Raw genomic sequence first — 23,930 nt, forward strand, 5'->3', positions numbered from 1 at the left:
CAAGTTTCCTGGCCAATTAAGAACAGGGATACCATGGTCCTTAAACCAGGTTCTGGTAGCTTTGGCACTGTGTGCAGGTGCCAAGTCCTGTTGGAAAATGAAATCTGCATCTCCATAAAGTTGGTCAGCAGCAGGAAGCATGAAGTGCTCTAAAACTTCCTGCTATACGGCTGCGTTGACCTTGGACCTCAGAAAACACAGTGGACCAACACCAGCAGATGCCATGGCACCCCAAACCATCACTGACTTTGGAAACTTTACACTGGACCTCAAGCAATGTGGATTGTGTGCCTCTCCTCTCTTCCTCCAGACTCTGGGACCCCTATTTCCAAAGGAAATGCAAAATTTACTTTCATCAAAGAACATAACTTTGGACCACTCAGCAGCAGTCCAGTCCTTTTTGAAGCGAGACACTTCTGACGCTGTCTGTTGTTCAAGAGTGGCTTGACACAAGGAATGCGACAGCTGAAACCCATGACATGCATACGTCTGTGCGTAGTGGTTCTTGAAGCACTGACTCCAGCTGCAGTCCACTCTTTGTGAATCTCCCCCACATTTTTGAATGGGTTTTGTTTCACAATCCTCTCCAGGGTGCGGTTATCCCTATTGCTTGTACACTTTTTTCTACCACAACTTCCCCTGCCTCTCTATTAATGTGCTTGGACACAGAGCTCTGTGAACAGCCAGCCTCTTTTGCAATGACCTTTTGTGTCTTGCCCTCCTTGTGTAAGGTGTCAGTGGTCGTCTTTTGGACAACTGTCAAGTCAGCAGTCTTCCCCATGAGCGTGTAGCCTACAGAACTAGACTAAGAGACCATTTAAAGGCCTTTGCAGGTGTTTTGAGTTAATTAGCTTTAGGGATCGACCGATATGCATTTTTCAGGGCAGATGGCGATACCGATTATTACAGATCAAGGAGACCGATAACCGATATTTTGAACCGATATGCGTCTAGTGTAAAAATGAAAATTAATGTCAAAATTAAGAATAAAAAGGCCTCTGACAAAGACTCTCTTTAAATTATTTTAACACATCTTTAATTCTGAGAACTGTTCATAATAACAACATTAATATTAATAATTAACAACAAACATAAAAAATGCTGGGAGCATCCATCAGCAGCATTCTGTAAACTAAAGTAAAACTTGCATCCATCAGCAGCATCCTATAAACAAAGTAAAACTTAAAGAAAATTTAAACAGCGACAAATGAACAAATAATGGAAAATAAATGTAATCTCTCTCTCTCTCTCTCTCTCTCTCTCTATATATATATATATATGTATGTATGTGTATGTGTGTGTGTGTGTGTGTGTTATATTTAGCATTTTATTTGCAACCCAGAATTGCACTAAAATCACACACAACCCATATTGTAATAGTGTGTTTTTTTTTTTTTTTTTGATGTGTAAAATGTTTAATGACTGTTTATCACGGCGATACAAACTAGGAAGTATACAGGACAACGTCATCCAGAAACGTGCAATGTGAGATTATTGACAATTTACGTTATTAGCATAGGGTTATTAGCAGGGTGCGATTTGTGAAATAAACAGAGGGTGGGATGCTTTTGAAAAATTTTATGAAATGTTTTTAATACGACGGAAATTGTATTTAGTGTGATCTCAGTTTAATAAAAACATTGTAAGCCTACGTTAGGCCTATTAATTGTAATGATTTAATGTCCACGGTTATTCAAACAACAAATTACATCGAGAAAGCAAGCAAAGAACACAACGGAGCTTTTTGAAACTCCGAATCAGTTAAACCATTGCGTCGCAAAATGATTCACTGTTTCGATGCGCTTCAATCGGATCGCGTATCGCGAATCATTTGATTCAGATCTGGACGTCAGAGCGGGTTTGCATGATGTTTTTATCCCCACCGGGGATAAAAGTTATTCAGCAGAGGCAGGGATGCATAGACCAGAAGGGGGGAAATCCCCCCCGTCCCCCCCGGCAAATCGCATGCCCGGCTAATGGTTATTAGTCAAATGAGAGAGCGCGGGGCCGCGGAGATAACTAAATCAGGAATAGGGAGCTCGCGTCGCGTCAGGGCGTACAGAGCTCGCGCTTGAGGCCCTTTCAGCTCTTCAAAATTGCATAATGGTAATTCTGAATCTGTATGATAAATTATTTTGCAATCATGTTAGAATAAAGCAATATTTCTCCAAATATGCGCAATTTTTTTGACTAAGAGTCCTAACGGAACGGACGCTGTTCAGTGAAGCTATGTGAACAACACAAAAAAAAAAAAAACGCAGCAGACGTGAGTGAATTCATTCGTGTTGATAATCTATTCACAATATAACGTTAAGTTGGCCGAATGGTGAGAGAAGTAGGTTTTAGTTTCACTATCTCAGCACTGATGTGATGATCCGTTAAAGCATTTCACTGCAATGACGGACATTGACCGGGGATTCACAGTATAATAACTGAACGGGGCTTGTCATCATAAATCGATTATATTTAGGTGCTTTTGCAACTTTAGTGTAGTGATTTATTGCAACTTCAGGAACGTTTACTGCATTCTTACCTTCGAGAGATAACTTATTGATGTGTGATGATGATCACTGAAGCAGCTCCTGTGATTTCGGTGTGAGAGCGGAACATTTTCCAGCCGCGCCAGCCGTATTGATTGACCAGGCTCGTGACTCCCAACAAATCAGACGGACGATGGGCGGGGCTTAGTCTAGGCCACAGAGCGGTGCGCTCTGACTGAGGTGGCTGGATCAGTGCCAGATCGCGCATTTCAAAGTAAAAGGGTTTTATCGGCAAATCGGTTTTGAAAATGGCCGATGCCGATAACAATAAAAATGCTTAATATCGGCGCCGATAATCGGCCACGCCGATAATCGGTCGACCCCTAATTAGCTTATTAGAGTGTGGCACCAGGTGTCTTCAATATTGAACCTTTTCACAATATTCTAATTTTCTGAGATACTGAATTTGGAATTTTCCTTAGTTGTCAGTTATAATCATCAAAATTAAAAGAAATAAACATTTGAAATATATCAGTCTGTGTGTAATGAATGAATATAATATACAAGTTTCACTTTTTGAATGGAATTAGTGAAATAAATCAACTTTTTGATGATATTCTAATTATATGACCAGCACCTGTAGTGCATAAGTACATAGTGTATGAGTGCATAGTGTATATTGCGTCATTTGGGACACAGCTCATGTTTCCAGTAATAGCCTGAAATAACTGACAGGAAATTAAACAAAAACATCAAAGTAGGGGATTTCTAGCAGTATTTTTAGGTAAAACGAGCTCTAATAGCAAATGAAAATGTCTAAGAAGGATTATTTTACTGTAAAAATATTTTCATACTCCTACTTGCCATGAAAAGGGAGTAAAAAAAAAGCTTGGTGGCAGCAAGAGGATGGTGAGTTGTGGTGTTTGTTTTTTTGTGTGGGCACACAGACTTCGCTATGCTAATCGTTAAAGATCTACCTGCATAATGCCATAGTTTTATTGAACGGCATTGACTGAGGAGTATTTACAGAACATACATATTCATATTTTAATATTTCAGACCTCCTCCTTAGTCAATCCTGACATTCCTCTAGTACCAGAAGAGAAGACGCAGGAGGTTTCTAGTGCAATGTTTTTAATGAGGCCTAGAAAAACATGGAGGAGGGCTGGCTGACATCATAAGCCACTGACGGCCCCCCTGGGGTCAGACAGGGGATCCTCTAGGGTCCTTAATGGGGCCAGAGTGGAGTCTGCTACTTTGAAGACCACCCTGCTCAGACACTCTATAATGTTTTCCTCAGAGTGACAATCACCTCTGACATCATACTAATGGCGAATTTACTGAAGCTAATAAAGGATGCCCTAGAGGAAATCACATAGCAGTAGTTTGTCATTAAGAATCTCTCTTAAATTTCACACACACTGATGCAAAACAATCAGTGACAGCTAGAGTTGGGTATCGAGATCCGGTTCCATTTTAGAACCATTTCAATTTCTGTACCTGAAATTTGTTCAGTTGTATTTATTTTTAATTTTTATTTTATTGGAATCGAAACTAATAAATTTCAAATGATACCCAACACTACTGAATGCCATAAAACAATACACACATTCATATTAATATTTATGTAAGTATCAACACACCACTTGTCAGTGTGGTAACTTGTAAATAAACATATGTACAGAGAATTATTAGTGCCTATAATTAAATTTGTTTACACCCCCAGTTAAACAGCAAAAACTCTGAGGACCGTGGTGGTTTGGGAGCAAGACTAGTAAAGAACAAAGAAAACGCAACAGTAATTTCATGTGGCCTTTTGTCTGACATCCTGCCTTATTTATTAAATTTGTTCTGGAGAGGAATATTACAACTTTGACATGACACCCTTTTACCTAGACTTTAATAAAGCCACTCATCCTATCAGCGCTAAACAATTACCCATAATAACAGATGGATAAAGAATATTTTGAAAAACAATTTACAATTACAAAAACAAGTTGAAAGGATTAGTCTAAAATTCATTTCATGGGATTTGTTGGGGTGTGCTATCATGCTTAGACTAACCCTAAGTATGCCTGACATTCAATCCTGTAGGTTGCGAGGTTCAACAGGATTGCTTGGATAGTATCCTGTTACACTCTTAAGAATGAAATATGGATATGCAAGAACAACAACCAGCAACATAAACATTATGATGCAGATCCTATCTTTATTCCAAAGAAAACATAAAATTAGTAACAATTCCCCATCTGACTGTTATGATTTACTGAGGTCTTCTAGTGAGCAAAAGCAGGCATGGGAACTGTCAGTTTCTTAAAGGGCAAAAAATGTATATTGCGCCAAGAGATCATTCAAAGGCAGAGAACTTGAAATAAAGCTCTTAAATAAGCCATGCACACAACAAGCTCAATTAAAGTAGTACAATTTGGAAAAAGCTTCCATGATTAGAGTTTCTGATACTACATCTAACAATGCCTCTAATTCAAAGCTGGTTTAACAAGCTAATTAGTAAGCTAGCTGCTGTGGCTAGTAATAATAAAAAGGTTTCTTACCGCTTTGGTACAAGGTACATCCTTTCCCAACAGCCAGTTGAGCTCCAAGTTCCCCTCTCCCTGATAGCAGGATTGCATACGCTCCTTGATCCGTGCATTGATGTCCCGAATGCTGAAGACACAGAGGGCCGAGTCATCAGGTGGATGGTGGTACTGTTTTTGACCTTTGGAAAAGACAGCAAAGAGCACATCGTCTTGAGCGCTAATGTTGAGGGATGCCGCAAGCACTCGTCCAGGTTTGCCCAGGTAGGCCGCCTGCAGAAGGCGGTACTCAATTCTGTTTCGGACACATCCAATAGGCAATGACACATAGGAGTGGAATTTGTGGTCATCTTTGCAGAGTCGGACGATTCGAGAGGTGTAAAACAGGTCGTTTGAGGGCCCGCTGGAAGACAAGCTGTTCTCGGGCGTCTCTGGTTGCACGGTCAGAAAGTAGACGAAATTGCCGCTGGCAAAGCCATAGACGTAGTAGATGTCAAAATGAGAGACCAACGCCAGGGTGTCGGAGGGAATCTTGATGAGAGATGAAACAAAGTCAGTGTGTAGCTCGTAGTCCAGCATAGCTGAAGACTCCGGGTCACGAGGAAGCTTCCGGCTAGAGATGGTTGGAAAGTAGTCTTGCTTCCCATCCACAGCTGTACCAATGAAGAGGGTCCCATCCTTGCCCTGTGAGGGCACAATGACTCCATACATGGTGCCCGTCTGGTTGACACTGGAGAGGTAGTGTTCCTTTTTGTGAGACGGCTCCACCAGAATGAAGAGGTCATCCAACCGTAGCAGTTTGCAGACACCTTGGAAGAGGCTTCCGCAGGCAAGTAGTCGGTTCTGAGAGTAGTCGATGAGTAAAAGTTTGTTGATGTTGTTGGTAGAAACCAGAGGTTCAGTGCAAGGCTGAACGATAAGTGGAGGGTAGCAGGCCTTGTTGTCATCTTCTGGACCAGTCCCATGGGATACTAATAGTGTCAGGTTGCCTGATAACTTGTAGACGCGGTTGACAGCACCAATGTAGAGTGCTCCTGTCGTCTTGTGAACTGTCATGTGATTGAAGGCCCATTCTCGTCGCTCAGGGTGAAACGTTGTAAAGGACTCTTCACAGCACACTACAGGCAAGATTAAGACTAGTGCCCAGCATGTAAAGGACAATTTGGAACCATGTCCAGGGCTTTGTTTCAAAGTCCGCTTTGAATTCCGCTGTCCCTCCATGGTCTGAGGGACCCGACAGGTTAGAAAATGAAGAGTTTAAAGAAGTATCAGAAGGCTTAATCTTCGTCCTCGTAGTCTAAAGGCTAACTCTATGGTGCAGCTCCTTACCAGTGTCTTCACATGTTTCTGAAAGAGAGAAGAGCAATGGTAATGAGTACATAAATCAGCATCAGAACATCTAGACTCGCAAAAGGAAACAGACAATGGAAATTGCACCTCATTCACTAAACCAAGGCCCTCTGCCTCTTTGAAGGAATGTGTCAACTAACTCAAGAGGAGGGGGCAGCTTTTCTAAGGGACAATGGCAGGAAAGGTTTATCTTCACATTCCAAAGGAGCTGTTGGGCAGGATTACACAAAGCAGGAAGGTGAAGCACATCGTAGCAACGGAAATTAGCATGACATGAGTCACGCTGCTTGCTGGTTCTCTGAGACAGCGGTTTCTAAGAATGGCGTTCAGTCAGAGTTCTCTAGAGAAGCGCCTGCTTTGGCAATCTAACATCAAAAAAAAAGAAAGAAAGAAAGTAACTGTAGCAAAAGCATTCTGAATAGGTCTGACAAATCTTTTTAAATGTATTCTTCTTTTAGCTGCGGAACCATTTGATTTTTTTCCCCAAAACATTTTTTGAGTAATGCATTTATGTCAAGAAAAGTGCACTTAAGAGCTTTCCTTTATGACAAAATATTAACATCGCCCTCTCATTTCTTGACATTTGCTTCTTCTTTATTATCTACACTTCCCAACCTAGTTTGTCAGTGTCTAACAGTAAGAAAAGTACATTGAGAAAAAAGCAATTTATGTAATAGCAGTTTGCAAAGGCTGGTAAAGTGCCGTCTCCCCCATATGATAAATCAAAAGGGCCCCCCTTTCTTTCTGCATTTATCCCAGGGAGTTAATTATCCAATCCACTGCACGAGGGAGACCTGGATCTTATTACTACAACAAAGTGTGAACAAATTTGGTGCCGGTTCCATGCACCCTGTTTTTACTATCTGCTCTGAAAGGGGGCTGTTTAACAGGATTGGAATCCATTAATTATGCTTTCCAATTCTGTTCTTCTGTTTTTCTCTCTTTCCTTTTTTGTATCCCTTTGACACCATTAAGTCCTGGAGGGATTAATCATTGGCACCAGAGCAATCATTCCTAAATGAATAAGGCAGCCATTAGAGATATACAGTCTACACTGTCTGAACACATTCACCATATTTCCTCGCCTATTTTTTCCTTCCATTTGATTTGCATGCATTATTAGTGCTAGGTGGTCCAAAAGGGCTAACAAATGTAGGCAATGCCTGCACATCAGAGAATCACATATGATTAAGCAATACAGTCCAACGATTGCAATTAGCTTTAACATGGTGATGAATTTAAGTGAACAGGGCTTTGCTAGCGTGCTTGAACATGTCAAGACATAGAGGTCTCTTCGTGATTTGCATGTAGAGGCTAAAGGGACAAAGTGATCAAAGGTAAACAACATGTGCAGAATTATAAACAGCACTTTGCTTACATATAACAGAGTGCTAATATCCTAGCTTAGCATACACGTGCACTAGCTCAGTTTTGAGGTGCAGTCTGTTAGCATGGCTGTAAAGGGAGTTGTAAAACCCAGTCCTAGGGTTGGTTTTATCCTTCCTGCTGCTCTTTTGTGTGACTTCGCACATGCTGGAGGTGCAAGGAGGTGTTATCACCTTCACGAGCACAATCACCTCTTCTCTCCAACCGTAAACCATCACTGGATTTATCTTGTATGATTTTGCCCACTTAACTACCACCACCCTTCTCTTTTCTTCCTTTTCCCTACCCCTTTTTCCCCGTTCCCTGCTGACCGCTGGCTCGGAGCAAGTGGGCTTCTCTCTTTTTATGTCGTAGCGACAGCTGCACTAAAGAGGGGACCGAATGGTGTAAATAACGACTGTTCAAAGTTTAGCAGCAGTGCTGTCAGGAACAGAAGCAAAAGGGGCTTTGTTTATTATGCTTTGTGTTTTTCCACTCTTTTCTTGCAACGCCTGACAGGACTCTGCTTATTATGCAGCCTGGCCAAAGAATTGAATAGATGAGACTGATTCGCCTCTTAGCTTCCTTTTATTGTTTGAAGTCAGTCCTTTACACTTGGCTCTTGGAAGAGATTACCATGTCAATGTTTGCACCTGTGAATCATGGGTTCGTCACACCAGAGCCTATAGCGATAATGGCACGATTTAGGCAGGTTTGTCAGAACAGGCATCTGTATTGTGGAGGCAACAGGACGGGCATTTTGGCAAGAGCTGTACTTCACCATGACAGTGATTCACATCCATACAGTGCACCAATGGAAAGGTAACATTTGCTTCATTAGCATATCCATTGTGTCTTCACAACCACAAGAGACTGCGCTTTTATTCCAATGTCCAGCCACTGTCTCTGGTTTGATTTGTAGCAAAGCTGCACCTGCATTAGTAAGTCACATAAAAAGACTGTAACTGCACTCTAGGGATTAGCATTTTAATTATTTAGTAATTAAAATAATAACAATATGCAATTATATAATTAAATATACAAAATATATATATATAAAAAATAAAAAATCACTTTTAGCATTTAATCATGATTTTGCAGATTTTTTCCCAAAAACTACAGCACAGAAAAAAATCAGCAAAATCCATTTGGGTCTTAAAAAGATTTGGAAATGCATGCAGTATACTTTACCCCAGGTTAAATAGTAGGCGATGTTTCTGCACTGTAACCACTGGCACTTTGGATTTAAAGCCATCACTTTCTAATTAAGAAACCATCACTAGTACTCCACTGAGCCCCTGACTGTTATTTCAGTTCCATCTGACTGAGCATCAGCACATGGTTCCACCGAGTGTCATTTTATCATGTGAAAATCCATCCCTGGGTTATAATCCTCTCATCACATTTACATTAAACTGACCTCTGGGATACAATGCTGTTCAGATGGGATCCAAAATTAGCACCACTAATCTCTTGTGAACCATGGTGAATTCGAGGCTATGCTTCTAAACCATTCCTCTGCTGAAATGTGCACAGACACAGAGCTGATTTTTCAGGCCACATTGGTATGTTTTACACTGTGGTATCTGACTGGATAAAGCTCTAAAAAGTGGTTAATGGAATTTTGTAGTTTTATATCCGAATGCACGGTCTTGGATTTCAATGTGGGGCTAAATGTGAGCGTACAGACTGAAGGAACAGGAAAACTGAAGCTGCATTCCAGTGAGCACTGAGGCTGTGATTATTGTACAGGAAAACTGTTGTTTCCCTTAATGAACACTAAAGGTAAAACAAACCACATGTTAGTGCAGTATAAACACACAGCGGCCTTGTGACTAACTTTGTGCTGTTCCCTCATCTATAGAATGTGCACTAATGTAATGATCAGATTCCTGCCAGGGACATTGCGGTAGCTTCCTAATCTCTGGAAGTACGAGCCATACTTTAGCGTTGGCATAGGGACATTAGAACTGGTTTAGGAATGAAAGAGTAACGCTATGTTGTGATTCATTCCAGACTCTACCCACAATTCAAAGCACAGGTGAACCATTTCAACAGACAGAAGGGTGATTTTAAGCACCAAGGGCTGATCTCTGTACAGAAAGCCTGGCTCAAGGGCTCAAGCTATGGATAGGAGAGCAAAGCGAACCCCCTCCCACCTCCCCGTGTGCCGTGACATATTTTCTCTCCTTTTATAAGCTACTTAACAATACAACCAAAGTTGTTTGATCTTTTAAATTCATATTTACAGCTATTGTACTGCTTCAGATAAAGAACCTAAACCACAATCCCGTTATGGCGGAAAATCCTATTAATTGTTGTGCAATTGGAAAAAAAAATAACACTTTGGAATTTCATGCCTGGGATTAATCCATCATTCCTAATAACGACTAATCTTTGAGCATGTAATCTAAATGGTTAACAAAAATACCACTAGTCATACTGGCACAGAAAAGAAAGTTATTTAAGCAAACAAAATCAAGCAGCAAGGAAAAAGAAACCGAAGTTCAAAAAGTTGCTTCATTTGAAAAGGCCGATCACTTGGTAGCAAACAGTCTTATCTCTGTTGGCATTTTTTTTAGCAGGTTAAAAATAGAAAGTCTAATTTTCCTTTAGGCAAGCATCACTTTGTGGGAGTGTGTCTAAAAAACGATTAGTAGGAGAGGTTAGTCCATTAGTCTTTATTTCTTCCCTAAAATTCTCTGGTGGTGATAATGAGAGGCTTTGTGAGAGCAGGGTGTCGTGGCAGTGTAGTGATATTTATCATTTCTTTTGTCTCTGTGGGAGCTGTGGCTGCTTCTCTCTCTGTGCCAGCTCCCACTTCCGAGCGCATCCATTCCCCCATTGGATCTCACTGACCACATGGCTTCCTGTTGGTCTTCTCTCGCCTACTCAGGTGCTTTTATACTCTGTGACTTTGTCAAATAGCAAAATTACTACATAAAAAAGTCTACATGAAATCAAAATGGACCCCTTTTATTTTCTTAATATACGTTTCTGGTCTTATTGTGAATGATTTGTTGGTACATGGTATGATGAAAAAAAATAATAATAATAATTGTTTTTGCAATCTTTTATCCGAATGTAATTACTTGCTCAGCCTCTTAAGCAACTCTCTTTTTCAGCTGCCACCTTATTTTTCAACCCCTGCCCTCCAACTATCAAAAAAAAAAAAAAAAATAAATAAATACATAAAAACAATAAACAAAACATTACCGAACCAAACACACATACATACAAAAAATAAAAATAAAAAAATAAACATAAAAATATATATTTCTTTATTTTAAAAAAATGTAATAAATTAAACATTTTGTTAAAATAATAAAATGTAAAAACAAATGCAACAGAGAGCACTTTTGACTATGCAATCCATTCCGGATGGATTAAAGTTTTTTTTGTTGTTGTTATTCAAATAGGAACAATGTCACTTTAAGAGCTTAAAAGGCCTTAAATTGATGATGTCACATTTTCCTGGACAATCAGACAGCTTCTTATTACCATATCAACTCAAAAACTAGAGGAAGCCTACGCCTCATTCTAACTGGTCAGTATTTAAAAACCAACAGCCCAATTTTAAGGGAGGAATTGCATCAGGATGCCCATTAGTAAACCGTGTATTCATTATGCAAATGTCAAAACCACTAAAAGGCATAGTCCTAATTAGCACGACTGTAGCGTTGAACTTTTGTGCCCTGCGGTCAGCTACACAATGTGCATGCTAGACAGTTCGATCCTCAGGCAACTTTTTAAAGACCAGCTTCCCACTATTATCTGGGTCTGTCTCTCACCAGGACACTAAGTGATACAGTCTGACTGAAGCATATCAAAGTCTATTAAATCCCTCACACATTGTGATTTCCCACAGAAAAATCCGTGTCAACATGACATCAGAATTAGCAGCCGTCAGCAGGCGCTCTTATCCCCGAATGCAAACATGGGTGTGCGGATCTAATCTCTGCCTTTCACCCGCAACCTGCTGCGGATCCCTGCATCCTCCACACTTGGACTCTGTGAAAATAAACTCGCTCTTTTGCTCCCAACACAGTCCTGCGACTCCAATGAGGGGAGATTATAATATCATTGTTATTCTAATGCATTTTGTTCTCCCTCACACAGTCGCTACCTCCTCGGCTAACAAACAGGGGCGTGCACACAAACAGGAGCTTGTATCAAAATCACACACTTCTTTACACACACTCCAACAGTGTCTAGGCCTCCCACCTATTACCACGTCTGGCAATCTGCTTAAGGATTTACACATACACACATACAGGAAGTACTTCTCATCAGAGCTGTCTGTCAAGCTTGGCACAAGTTTCTATTAAGGCTTATTTCCATAAATCTGAATTGTAAAGGGCGGCAGTGGGAGATGGGGAGCCCTCGGAAAGACACGAGACGCAAACGGAAAATGTCACCAGAGGCCACGGGATTCAGATCTACCTCCCTCGGCTCTGCGGTTTTGAATTTAATTAAGAGCATTGATTGACGCAACGCTCGTTTATCAATCAGGAAGCTCAGTGTCTGCTTTTCAGTCCGCGAGTTTTATAAGTCAACATTATGATGAAGAGTTGCACATGAAAGAGCGAGTGAAATCTGCTGTTGTCTGTTCAGACATGCGAGGTTGGTGGTTGATACGAGTTTTTAACACTGTTAAAACTGTAACAAAAGATTTATTAGAGATGTGACTGACACCAGATCCTAATTTTTAAAAAAAAAGTCTCGCATTAATCAGTGTTGCAAGAAGCAAAAAGTTTCACTGGTCACACGGTTTCTATTTCTGTCATGTCACCCTTAGTTGCCCTGCCCACAGTGAAAGCTCATTGGTCCAAAATCCTTCATCAAATATTTTTAGGGGCCATTCATATAGCATCTTTTCTGAGCTCAAGTTCGTAATTGCAAATGTAGATGCAAATTGAGAGAGACACGGTCGTGACGTGCATGCGGTATGACACGCTCGTTTTTTCCAGGTGTGTCCGCACCGCAGCGAGATAAAAACATCTCAGCTTTTCAGAATGCTGCAAGCGCACCACAGGTCATGTGACAAGAACCAACCAATCACCTTCACCCTTTCTGTAATCATACAAATCCTTTCTGATCATAGCTGTACAGGGATAGCCATTTTTAAATAAATTTACTGTAAATTTAGTAGCAGAGCTACTGCGAGCATTTTTCAATGCTGGAAATCCATTTATCCTTTGCTGAAACTTTCGCGTTGTCATGGAGAGTGCAAGTCATGGTTGCTTAGCAACGGCAGACACAACGGGGCGCAAGCTACCGAATGCTTTGGAAATAAGGAGAAAGCAGTGTGGCTAGCGTTTTTAGGTGCGACATGTGAACCGCCCCTTAGATTTCACTGCACAGCATTTTTGCTTTCAAGATGGAAAAGGAGGGAAAACACACAGGCACTTACAGTACATTACAGTCTACAGAGTTGTAGACTACATACCAAATACAATCTACAAAACAAATAAGTCCATAAGCCCTGTTTAACTCCACAAAAATAAATAACTAAATATAAACACTTATAAATACAAGAAATATAACACTAAAAGGAAAAAGAAATTAAAGTTAAAAATAATAAAATAAAATAAATTAAAAATAACTAAAATAAATTGAAACAAATTGCTAAATAAACAAACGATAGTATAAATAACAATAAAACAGAAATATAATAATAAGAAACAAAATTAAAGAAACAAATAAATAATACCTTCATCTTTAACATCATTTAACTTGAAACTTTCGAGGTAATGCCATTATTGCTGATTCAACATTACTTCAACAGTGTCTCGGTCTCACACCTATTACCACAACTGGCAATCTGCTTAAGGATTGAATTACTAATGAACAAAGCATTATTGTGGTTTAAAACTGTATAAACTACTTTAAAAGCATTGGTCTTTGATCTCTCCAAAATAATCTCTAATCTTCAAAAATATATTTGCCATGAAATTCCTTTGATCATTACGATCAGAGTCTCTCCATCCAACTGTTATTTGCCCTTTCTTATACAGCTCTCACATCCTAGGATCAAGTGGCGGGTGTTAGGACAGAGCGAGAGCGGTATTAGGTGTCCTCCAGCAGAAAGGAGGACAGGAGAGATTTGCCGGGTGCTGGATTACATAAACAGCAGTGCTCCCAGCTGTGAGAAGGGAACTTTAAGCTCTCTCAGGCCCACATCCTAAAAACCCCAGACTGGGGTCAGTTTTAAACCAAAGCCTCACACTGCCACTGATTTAGCCAAAGCGCTAAATCACATCTCAGCCCACAGCCAATCAGATCGCGGCTCAGCGAAACAGCGCCACTATCTAATAATCAGCCCGAAACACTACTGAAGCTGACTGCTTAATACAAATACACCCCTACCTATCTCCTATTTAGAAAACACAATGAAATCTGATCAAATCCTCAGAACAGACTCAAAGAAGTCAAAGAACGAATTTAACCTTCATGTGGATTATGCCACGGAATGGATTTCTCCCAAAGGAGTTCCTCGGCTATGGATCAGTGTTTAAATGTGTGTGTGTGTGTGTGTGTGTGTGTGAGTGTGTTTGTCTGGGTTTTGGCTGGCAGGGAGACGGGGCTCTATGAGGCTCTGGCACCCAAGAGAGAGGGGGAGGCAGCAGAGGCCCAGCTATTCATTACTCCAGCTGGGCAACAACCGTTACAACAGCAGTCACAACTCCAAAAACTGGCACCCACACATAGACTATTATCTGGAGCGGATTTACACAGCATGGCACAGAGAACTAAAAAAATAAAAAATAAAAAAAAGTCACTGAGATAGAGAAAGGGGAAACAATGAAGATTTACAATGTTTGTGGAAAAAAGATGGCATAAATAGACGGACAGTGTTACAGAGACGAGACGACCGAACTGCATAATATTACTTCAATCTGCCGCCGTGATGCTTGGCTCTCAAATCCGTTGCATTACGTAAGATATTCAGGGAAATGAGAGGGCACCTGTCAGAATAATCCACTCCATTCTGCTCCCACTGTTTCAAATAAGAGCTCGCCAACAGGATCCAGCGTGCTAATCACACAGCGACTGTATGCACAGCCACTCAGAGCTACCACCTGGCTACTCCACACACAGCGGGAGGCACAGCTAGCGCCGGCGAGATTTAAACACACACTCATCGCACAGTGACGGCAGGAACGGCAAACGCAGAAAAATGACACTTGTGTGTATGCAATTCTAGCAAATGCGACAGTCTTCAGTAAGTAGCGGTCAACTGATGCCATTATCCAGCTTATTCATCAAATTAATAAATTGCCATGAATTTACTGGTAGCGAGCCAAGTAACTAATTATTATTAGTAGTAATACATTATTTATTTATTTTAATAGGTCTTTATAAATAATAATTAATTCACCCATAAAATTAACGAAACAAAATAGACCTTTGTAAATAATAATAATAATAATAATATTTATTTATTTATTTATTTATTTATTTATTTATTTATTTATTTATTTATTTATTTTCCCATAAAATTAATGAAACAAAATAGACCTTTGTAAATAATAATAATAAATATTTATTTATTTGCCCATAAAATTAATGAAACAAAATAGCCCTTAATAATAATAATAATAATAATAATAACAATATTTATTTGTTTGTTTGTTTGTTTGCCCATAAAATTAATTAAAAAGAATAGCCCTTAATAACATTATCATTACTATCATCAAATTAAATAATAATAATAATAATAATAATAATAATAATAATAAATCATTATCATTACTATCATCAAATTAGATGCCCATAAAACTGATCAAATAGAATAGACCTTTATTTTACTCAAAATGTGCTAATGTGCTAATTGGTTTACTTAACTATTTATCCACTCCAGCCTGGATTCAAACCACTGTTCAAACCACAACCCTGGAACCGAAAGTTCGACTGACAGCTATCCAACATAATTAACACAAGTACAAGAAGAGGTTTTAGTTATGCATTCAATGGCAGGTAGTAGACCAGCATCCATTTTACCTACTCTGCTTCACTCACTATTGTCTAATCAATCAGATGCCAATCCAATTAATGCAGTTGCTGTGCAGTACAGCGTCCCATAATGGCCAGAGGTAAAGGGGGCCACAATGTTCCAGGTTAATCTGTGACAGCGGAGCTAAAGTATACTCTTTCATAATCCTTTTTGTGATAACTCACTGCCACGTAGCTTAACAAACAATAAGGACAGCAGACGGCCTTTAAAATATCATTCAGAAATATTACAGACTCCTCCAGTCTATGCAAGAACTTCAATGTACTTCCTGACCACTAATACATGTGTGGGACCATTAACTACAGAAGTTTATGGTACAGACAGGGACAGATTTGCAGCAGTTGATGTATTTTACACCATCATTGTTGGCGGGTACTTGAATAAATCATGCAAATGCTGCTAAAATAACTGCTTTGGTGTCATAAATCTGTCTGTTAATTATAGTCTTATGGGGCTGTTACTGTGTATTGCTTTCCGGGCTCAGGCACGGAATGTTAGGAAGCCACATTGAAATGTTTTACTGTCTACACCGAGAATGACAACTGTATGCAGTGTCACGGCATCATCCACAACCCCATACCAACCCACATAGGACATCCTCTCATATAAGAAAACATCTCTGTTGAGCATATACTGTCATTGAGTGTGCTTTTATTAATAAACAGAGGGCTGGGGGGAAAGCACGATCTCTTACCAGCGCTATTGATCCAGCAGCCCACTGATGTCTTTCAGTCAATGTCCATCCACCCAGCCACATCCAGGGGATATCAGCTGATTTATCACACAGGAAGCGCAGGCATGGAGATATGCTAATGAACCCCCATGATAGTATCTTATCCCAGCAAGTCACATTAAGTCAGGGACGCTCTTTAAATCAAACAAGTCAATGGACAAACCACTATGTGGGTCATGGAAAGGTCCGACTGCACAAAAAAATTAGGGAAGACATGGCTTTATGGGCATCCAGGACATATTTTAGCCCAAAATCAAAAGGAATAAAGTTCCTTCTGGCAGGGCTCAACAATAAGGACTGCCCGATGGCCTGGGGCCAGCATGAAAGATGCTTGGGACAGTTGGGACGAATTTTGTCACTGGCCCGATCGGGCCACTGCTGTAGGGAAATGGAATTGTTGCAAAATTCCATATAAATAGATTACGATCCACAAATAAATTTAAAGAGATTAAATATATTGACAAATACATAGAATGAAATCCACAAATAATCTTAAAAAAAATCTTAGAGTTTCACAATCATGAATTAAATTCACAAATAAATAGAATGAGATTTGCAAATATTCACAAATATAGGCTATTTTTATGTCACAAACAACTTTGCTTGGCATTCATTTGTAGATCGCTCCCCGTACATTTATGAATGGCTTTTTCTGTGCATTTGAGGATTGCTGCGGACATTTGTGGATTTTGAAACATTTCAAGCGTCAAGACGCTGACAATCCACAAATGCATGGACTCCACCCACCATCTGCTCAAGCCAATCAGCTAACAGCCACACTCCGTTGACCAATCATAGCATGTTCTCGCTATAACCAATCACGTTTTGCTTTACAATCAGGGCAGGAGCAGATTCATTTCATGCCCCTGTAAGGAACTGCACTCTATGTACACTTCCTTCAGATTGAGCTGAAGTGCTTATTGTTTGTGTGGTTAAATATAATCCTATTTCCATTAGATTGTTGCAGTGTAAGGCTTCTTTATAATTCCATCAGGATCAGTGAATTGTTAAAAAAACTAGCAAAAACTAGGGTGGGAAAATTAGCATAATCATCATAAAAAATATCACAATGCCAAAAAATGCTAACAATCCTAAAACAATAATTTTTCATATTTTTCTTTTGATTTTGTAGTGAAATAAGACCTGGAAATGTTTTCCTGAGATTGGCCCTTAAACATATAATAATATTGACTGAGGGAAAAAAGATTTTATCACAATGCATAAAATCTAGTTTTTCCTGTGCCAAAGACTGCAAACTACAGCGCTCAGGGGTCCAAGATAAAAAATAAATGTGATCAAGCTTACAGATTACAGCCTCAAAATGTATTTTTATAGGCGATGTTTGAACTTATGCTCATTCAGCTCTTATATGTTCACATTTACATGTAATTAAGAGTCTCTGCATGACAACCACATCTGCGAAACAGGTGCAAAACACATAATATACACATTGCTGAGTTATTCATCAATATTGAGGGCTTAGATTTCTATTGATCAAAACTAAGGCATTAGCCCTGCTGAGAGAGTGACTGTAATACAGGGTCACACTGGCTGAGCCCAGCAGCTCGTTTTTATTTATTTATGCATTTATATGGATTTAATACACCAGTTTATTCCAGGGTTTCTCCACATGCTTGCTGTATTAATCAGAGAAAGGAAGCTGCTGTGATATAAGAGCTGATTTTTTCCCAGAGCTCAAAGAGTGAGTTAACACTACCGCAAAAGCAATCAAACATAAGTGAAAAGCTTCTTGGGCTGGCCCGCAAGCTACAATAAGCACGAAACTTTGAGGCAGAAAGACTGAGAGGCTTTACAATGAGTGGACAGATACCTTTTCCCTCTGCCATCTCATCCACTTTATCTTGATACACACAGAATAAGTGTTAAATGTGTCCTAGATTCTATTTCTCCCCTTTACAGTTAACATTCAGCACACAGGCACCTTAAAATTTCATTTAGCACATACAGGACCCATTTCTTCAGTCTATTACATTAGACAAGGCCTGAGCTTTTCCAAAGTACTATTTCTCTCTCTCTGTCATCCTCTCGTACTCTTCCAGCAACCACAGTTTCCACAACAAAGCCCATAATTTCATCAGGGGTGATAAAAACTAATATCTGCCTGCATTGAGGCATTAGGGGAACAGCGCTGCCTGTATTAGCTAGTGAAGACTTACAGGCCCTTTACAGAGGCACTGAGAGTGTCTGGTGTGGCTTTATCTCTCTCAATATATATCCTTTTTCTCTTGCCCTTCAGACAGACATCCTTTTCGAGGATGTACACCGTGAAGCCCATCCTGACGTGATCGCTTTTAGGTTGGCTGCAGATACAGACACGCCGTTGCTCCGAATGAATTCATGCAGATGACAGGCAGATGACTGGGACAGCTAAACTTCACATTGGTATGAATAAATGAAAGCAATTAGTAGATTGGTTAAGTACCACATGTCTACAAAAGTAGGTCAAAAGTTACTGGATTGGAAGGAAAATGCAGTGTCTGAGCGACCATCAGGTCATATATGGTTCTTACCAACGCTATCCCACGACCAATTCGTACGTATTTTACGAGGTGGCTAATTCGTACGAATTTGTACGACCTCACTCATACGATTTCATACGATTTGTCTAGACCCCAGTGAAGGGTAGGTTTAGGGGTGGGGTTAGGTTGTAGGTCATTCGTACAAATTCATACGAATGTGCAACTCGTGCGTAGGCAAAAATCGTATGAATTTATACGAGTGTGGTCGTATAAATTCGTACGAATTAGCCACCTCATAAAATATGTTCAAATTGCAGTGAGATCGGGCTGTTCTTACTCATTGCATTTAACGGCTATTGTTATATTCATCGATTCATCATTCATTATGGAAAATTTAAAATAGATGCAAAGCTCAGTCCATTGAAACTCTTAATAGCAACAAAGCTTCAAAAACATATCATTTGGAAATTACATGGTGTTAAGGTCATTAGCATGTCTGCCCACATTTCTATAGTATACACTGACACAATTTTAACCTACTTGTTATTCATTTCAAACACAAAGAGGTTACATATATTATACATATACATAAATCCCAATCAATTTATAATAAAAAAACTTTTATTAACAGATTATATTATTTTATTAGATTTAATTAATTACTCCTAATAACAGATTATATTATTTTATTAGATTTAATTATTATAATTACTCCTAAATAAATACTTTTCATAAAGTGAAAAATATTTAATATAAAAAACACACCTGGTAAATAGGGATGACATCTGTCCTTATGTATGACAGAGGTATCCAAACTTTTTCTAAAAGTTATTAGTGAATAGCCAAATCAAATTCTAGTACTTGACAGCTTCATAGCTGGTGAGGCAAGAAGTGGTCTGCTGCCAACAGCACGAGAAGCATGTCCATCTTCCGGCCTGAGAGAAAGGGAAAAGGTCAGTAATATTTTGAGTGCTTGGAACTGCCAACTTATTCATCCTGAACCCTGACAACCATGGTATCTATCCAGCGGAAATGCTGAGTCACTGCTCTCCAGACCGCTCAGAGTTCAACGCCCAGAGGAAGGAGTGTGAAGTGGAAAATAAGAGGCCTGCTTCCTGTAGGCCAAACACCTTGTGAGCTCTGGCATCATGTGACCCTTGATCTTTGATGATCTCTTCCTTTTGCACAGACTACCAGCAAAACCCATTCAATGTCGTAGAGTTTAAGGACAAATTAAAATTTAATATTTAGACTGCAACTTTTATGGGCCACTAAATCCCAAAAAGACTAATATTACATTTTAAGAAAAATACTAGTCAATCCTCTCACCCGTTCTTTGTTGTGCTCACCGAGGGCAGCAGAGAACCGTGCTGATATTTCATTCTTTACAAATGTGAAACTGAAAATCGAGCTGCAGAGGAGCTGCGGAGAGTAGTGAATGTCACACTGACCTACAACAACGGATGAAGAATTTTGTGTCCCGATACTAAAACCAAAGCACTTTTTCCACTGAGACATGAATCTAGCACACCAGGCCAGGTGTGAGAGATCAGGCCTTATAACAAATGCACCAGATGAAACATGAATAGGCAACATCGCTGAACAATGGAAGAGAGGAAGCCAGTACTGATGCCCAGAAAAGAGCAGAGAGAGATGCTAAAAGGCTAAAGCCATGGGACTTTGATTTCATGCCCTTGGTTTCAAAGGCACTGCCCATCACGCTAAGTGCCAAAAAGGAGTTGCTGGCTTCCATCTCATCCACTCTATCTCTCATCTTTTATTAGCAATTCCTCTCTTCATGTGCTTCTTTCTATGTAAGCATCTTGAACAGAGAGGTGGGTGACTCGTGGTTGGGGGTTGAAGGTTTTTACAGTATCAGTCCATGCATTCCCTGAGAATCAAGCCCATGACCTTGGTGCTGCTAGTGCAATGCTTCACTCTTTGAACAACTACATGAATGCTATTGTACTGGAAGGCAGACTCTTTTACCACATACTACCACCTAGTTTTATTATGAACAAATAATAACAAACAAAATCTTGTCAACTGGAATAAAAATTAAAATTAATATAACTGAGAAAAATGGCAACTGAACTAAAAAATATTTTAATTAATAAGAAAACTATTAAATGAATTTTTGCTTTAATTTTTGATATACAGTTTATTATAAAATTTAAAACTATATTCTTAAGCTTTTAAAAATCAAATCAATTATAATTTTAATTATACCAGTATTACCTGATACCTTAACTTTGGCAGCCCTAAAATAACTAAATAAAGATTTAATAATAAATAAACTAAATAAATAGTTAAATTGCTTGATAGATGATTAAACTAGAAACCTCAAAATCTAAAACTAAACTTATAACTAGCATTCACAAGGTGAAAACAAGTATATATATAAATGAATAAATACATTTATACAAAAACAAGTGTATATATAAATAAGACAAACAATAGATTTTATTTACTTAAAGGTAAACATATACAACCTAAAAAATCAATCACATATTCAAAATAATTAAATATATAAAACATAACTAAAACTCGTAATCATAAACAAGTATATAAATTAACAAATGTATAAACAATAGAATATTTCAAAATGTAAAATGTAACCTAAAATCTTGAGCAATCATTTAAATAAGTAAACTAAGATAATCTGAAAAAAGGTAAAACTAAACTAAAATAATAATTTCAGTGCAAAAAAAAAAATAAAAAAAAAAATAAAAAAACTGAAACCCAAATTGAAATACAAATAAAGACCAGTCAAATGGTAATAAACCTGTTAGCAGCCACCCTAGCAACTGTGGCAATGCCCCGGCAACCAAGCACAACACATTTGCATGGTAAAGAATCACTTGTGTTTTCTTGAGAAATTTTTTTATATTTTATCTTTTCCTATTTTGCTTTATAAGAATAACCCCACCATAGCCCTACCTGAATGAACACATGTTAATGTCACATATATACTAACAGAATCACATGCTCATACACAGGCATACATCAGAAGAGCAGGAATTGAAATTCAGAGCAGGGACTTACTAGACCAAGCCCCACATGTGAACAGAATAGTAATATAATTATATTACTGACTAAGTAGACCATATGCAACACACACAGATCCTTTGGGACTAACATTGAGGTGTGAGTTTCAGGGTCATGCTGTTTTTAAGCAGTTCAGCCACCATTTCTGTACAATCTGCATTGGTCATGGTCTCAAACCTGAATGGCTACAGCCATCTAAAATGCTTCTTTCGCTCATCTGCGCCTCTGACTCTTTCCCTCGCAGAGTAGATTCGAATCAGATGAAAGGGTGTTTTTTTGTCCTTTCAAAAGCAACAGACGCTCCATGGGCATTAAGTTTGATCAAAGACTAATCTGTGTGTGAATGATGATTCAAATTAGCATCTGTTTCAGCTGGGCAAGAGGGAGCGGCTGAACCCAAAGCTATTTGAGGAAATAAGAGAAAAAAAAAGAGAAAGAGAGAAACACAGAAAGAGATGGAAATAGAGAAAGATCTGACACTAAATGGGACCAGAAACTTTTCCAGATATGTAATGATTCATGATGTGCCTTCCCTGCCAATCATGCCAACTTCAAACAGAGATACTGTAGACTGATTTACACAGCTGAAGTTGAAGATGAATTGGAACGAGAGGGGGGGGGGTATTGAATGGCAAAGCATTCTGGGAAATTAAGTGTTCTTTCACCCTGATCCACAAAAGCTATCCATCCATCTGTCCATCCATCTATCTCTCTCTGTTTATCCATATAATATATATATATATATATATATATATATATATATATAGTATATATATATATATATATATATATATATATATATATATATACCCATCCATCCATCCATCCATCCATCCATCCATCTATATATCTATCTATCTTTCCATCCATCTATCCATCCATCTCTCTCTCTCTCTGTTTATATATATATATATATATACCCATCCATCCATCCATCCATCCATCCATCCATCTATCTATCTATCTATCTATCTATCTGTAACTTTTTTGGTTTGTTAAGTAAATATTCAAGGATTGTCTTGATAAACTTTTCTTGTTAAAAGTTAACAATAACAGCAATTTCTTTGAAATTTCACTATGTTTAATCCAACTTACATGTTTGATACCTCAATTTACTCTAAATTCAATTCAAATTCAAATTGGAACTTAAAGGGCATTCGCAACTCAATTTCAAATGGAAATCTCAATGGATATTCTGAATGGACTTCTTCCCCAAGACCTATACTGTTGAAGGCTATGTGAGTCTAATACATCCAACCAGGAATCAACAAGCTACCTTATGGAGACAAGAGGCTCACTGACTTTCACTGACTTGGTCATTATCAAACACAGAAACAGAGCAGGAAATTCACCCACAGAATCTAGCTTTTGATGTGCAGTAGAGAGTGAAGGTTAAAAGGTACAGTACATGATGTTTAACACTACACATCAGGCAAAACAAAACAGGCCAATGTCAGAGCTTGAGCAATGCATTCAAAAACCAAGGATGTGACTGCTAAAATCAAACTACATTTATCAGAGAGGGAGGGAAGGAAGAAAAAATGCTGATCCTTGCTTTTTTATACCAGGTGTTGACAGAAATAATTTGGGTGGAGAATCGGAAATGACTTTTAGTGCAAGAATATACTTGAGTCTCTGACTAGGCGTCTCTCCAGAGAGGGTGACTTATCTTGCCTGACCTTAGCATGGCAGCGTGCCAGTCATCCTCGGTGACCGGCATGTGAAACAGTAAGCCACTTCTTCCGTCCTGTGAGAACGGTCACGTCAATGCCGTGCCCCGTCCATCAAACTTCCCCTGAGCTCGACTAATATAATGCCCATTTCCTTTTTGCTCCCTTCCTCTTCCCGTCTGACTCACTTTCGCCAGGAACAATCAAAGAGGTCTTATTCACATTCCTTCTTTCTTGTTTGCCTATTCAAGTC

General features: G+C 38.9%; 1 protein-coding gene across 4 annotated transcripts in view; it reads right to left on the reverse strand.

Moving 5' to 3' along the window:
• Window positions 1–23,930, reverse strand: part of LOC109065508 (plexin-A2-like) — a 206,592-nt gene that overhangs the window by 151,507 nt on the left and 31,155 nt on the right. For 3 of the 4 annotated variants that reach the window (XM_042713475.1, XM_042713473.1, XM_042713472.1), the window contains one exon: window positions 5,033–6,361. In XM_042713475.1, coding sequence (XP_042569409.1) covers window positions 5,033–6,235 — 1,203 coding nt within the window. In that variant the 5' untranslated portion in view covers window positions 6,236–6,361. Of the gene's footprint in view, window positions 1–5,032; window positions 6,362–6,451; window positions 6,741–23,930 lie in introns of those variants that run through there. The other variant, XM_042713474.1, reaches the window with a different exon arrangement.

Source organism: Cyprinus carpio, chromosome A23, assembly GCF_018340385.1.
Source record: "Cyprinus carpio isolate SPL01 chromosome A23, ASM1834038v1, whole genome shotgun sequence".
Classification (NCBI taxonomy): domain Eukaryota; kingdom Metazoa; phylum Chordata; class Actinopteri; order Cypriniformes; family Cyprinidae; genus Cyprinus; species Cyprinus carpio.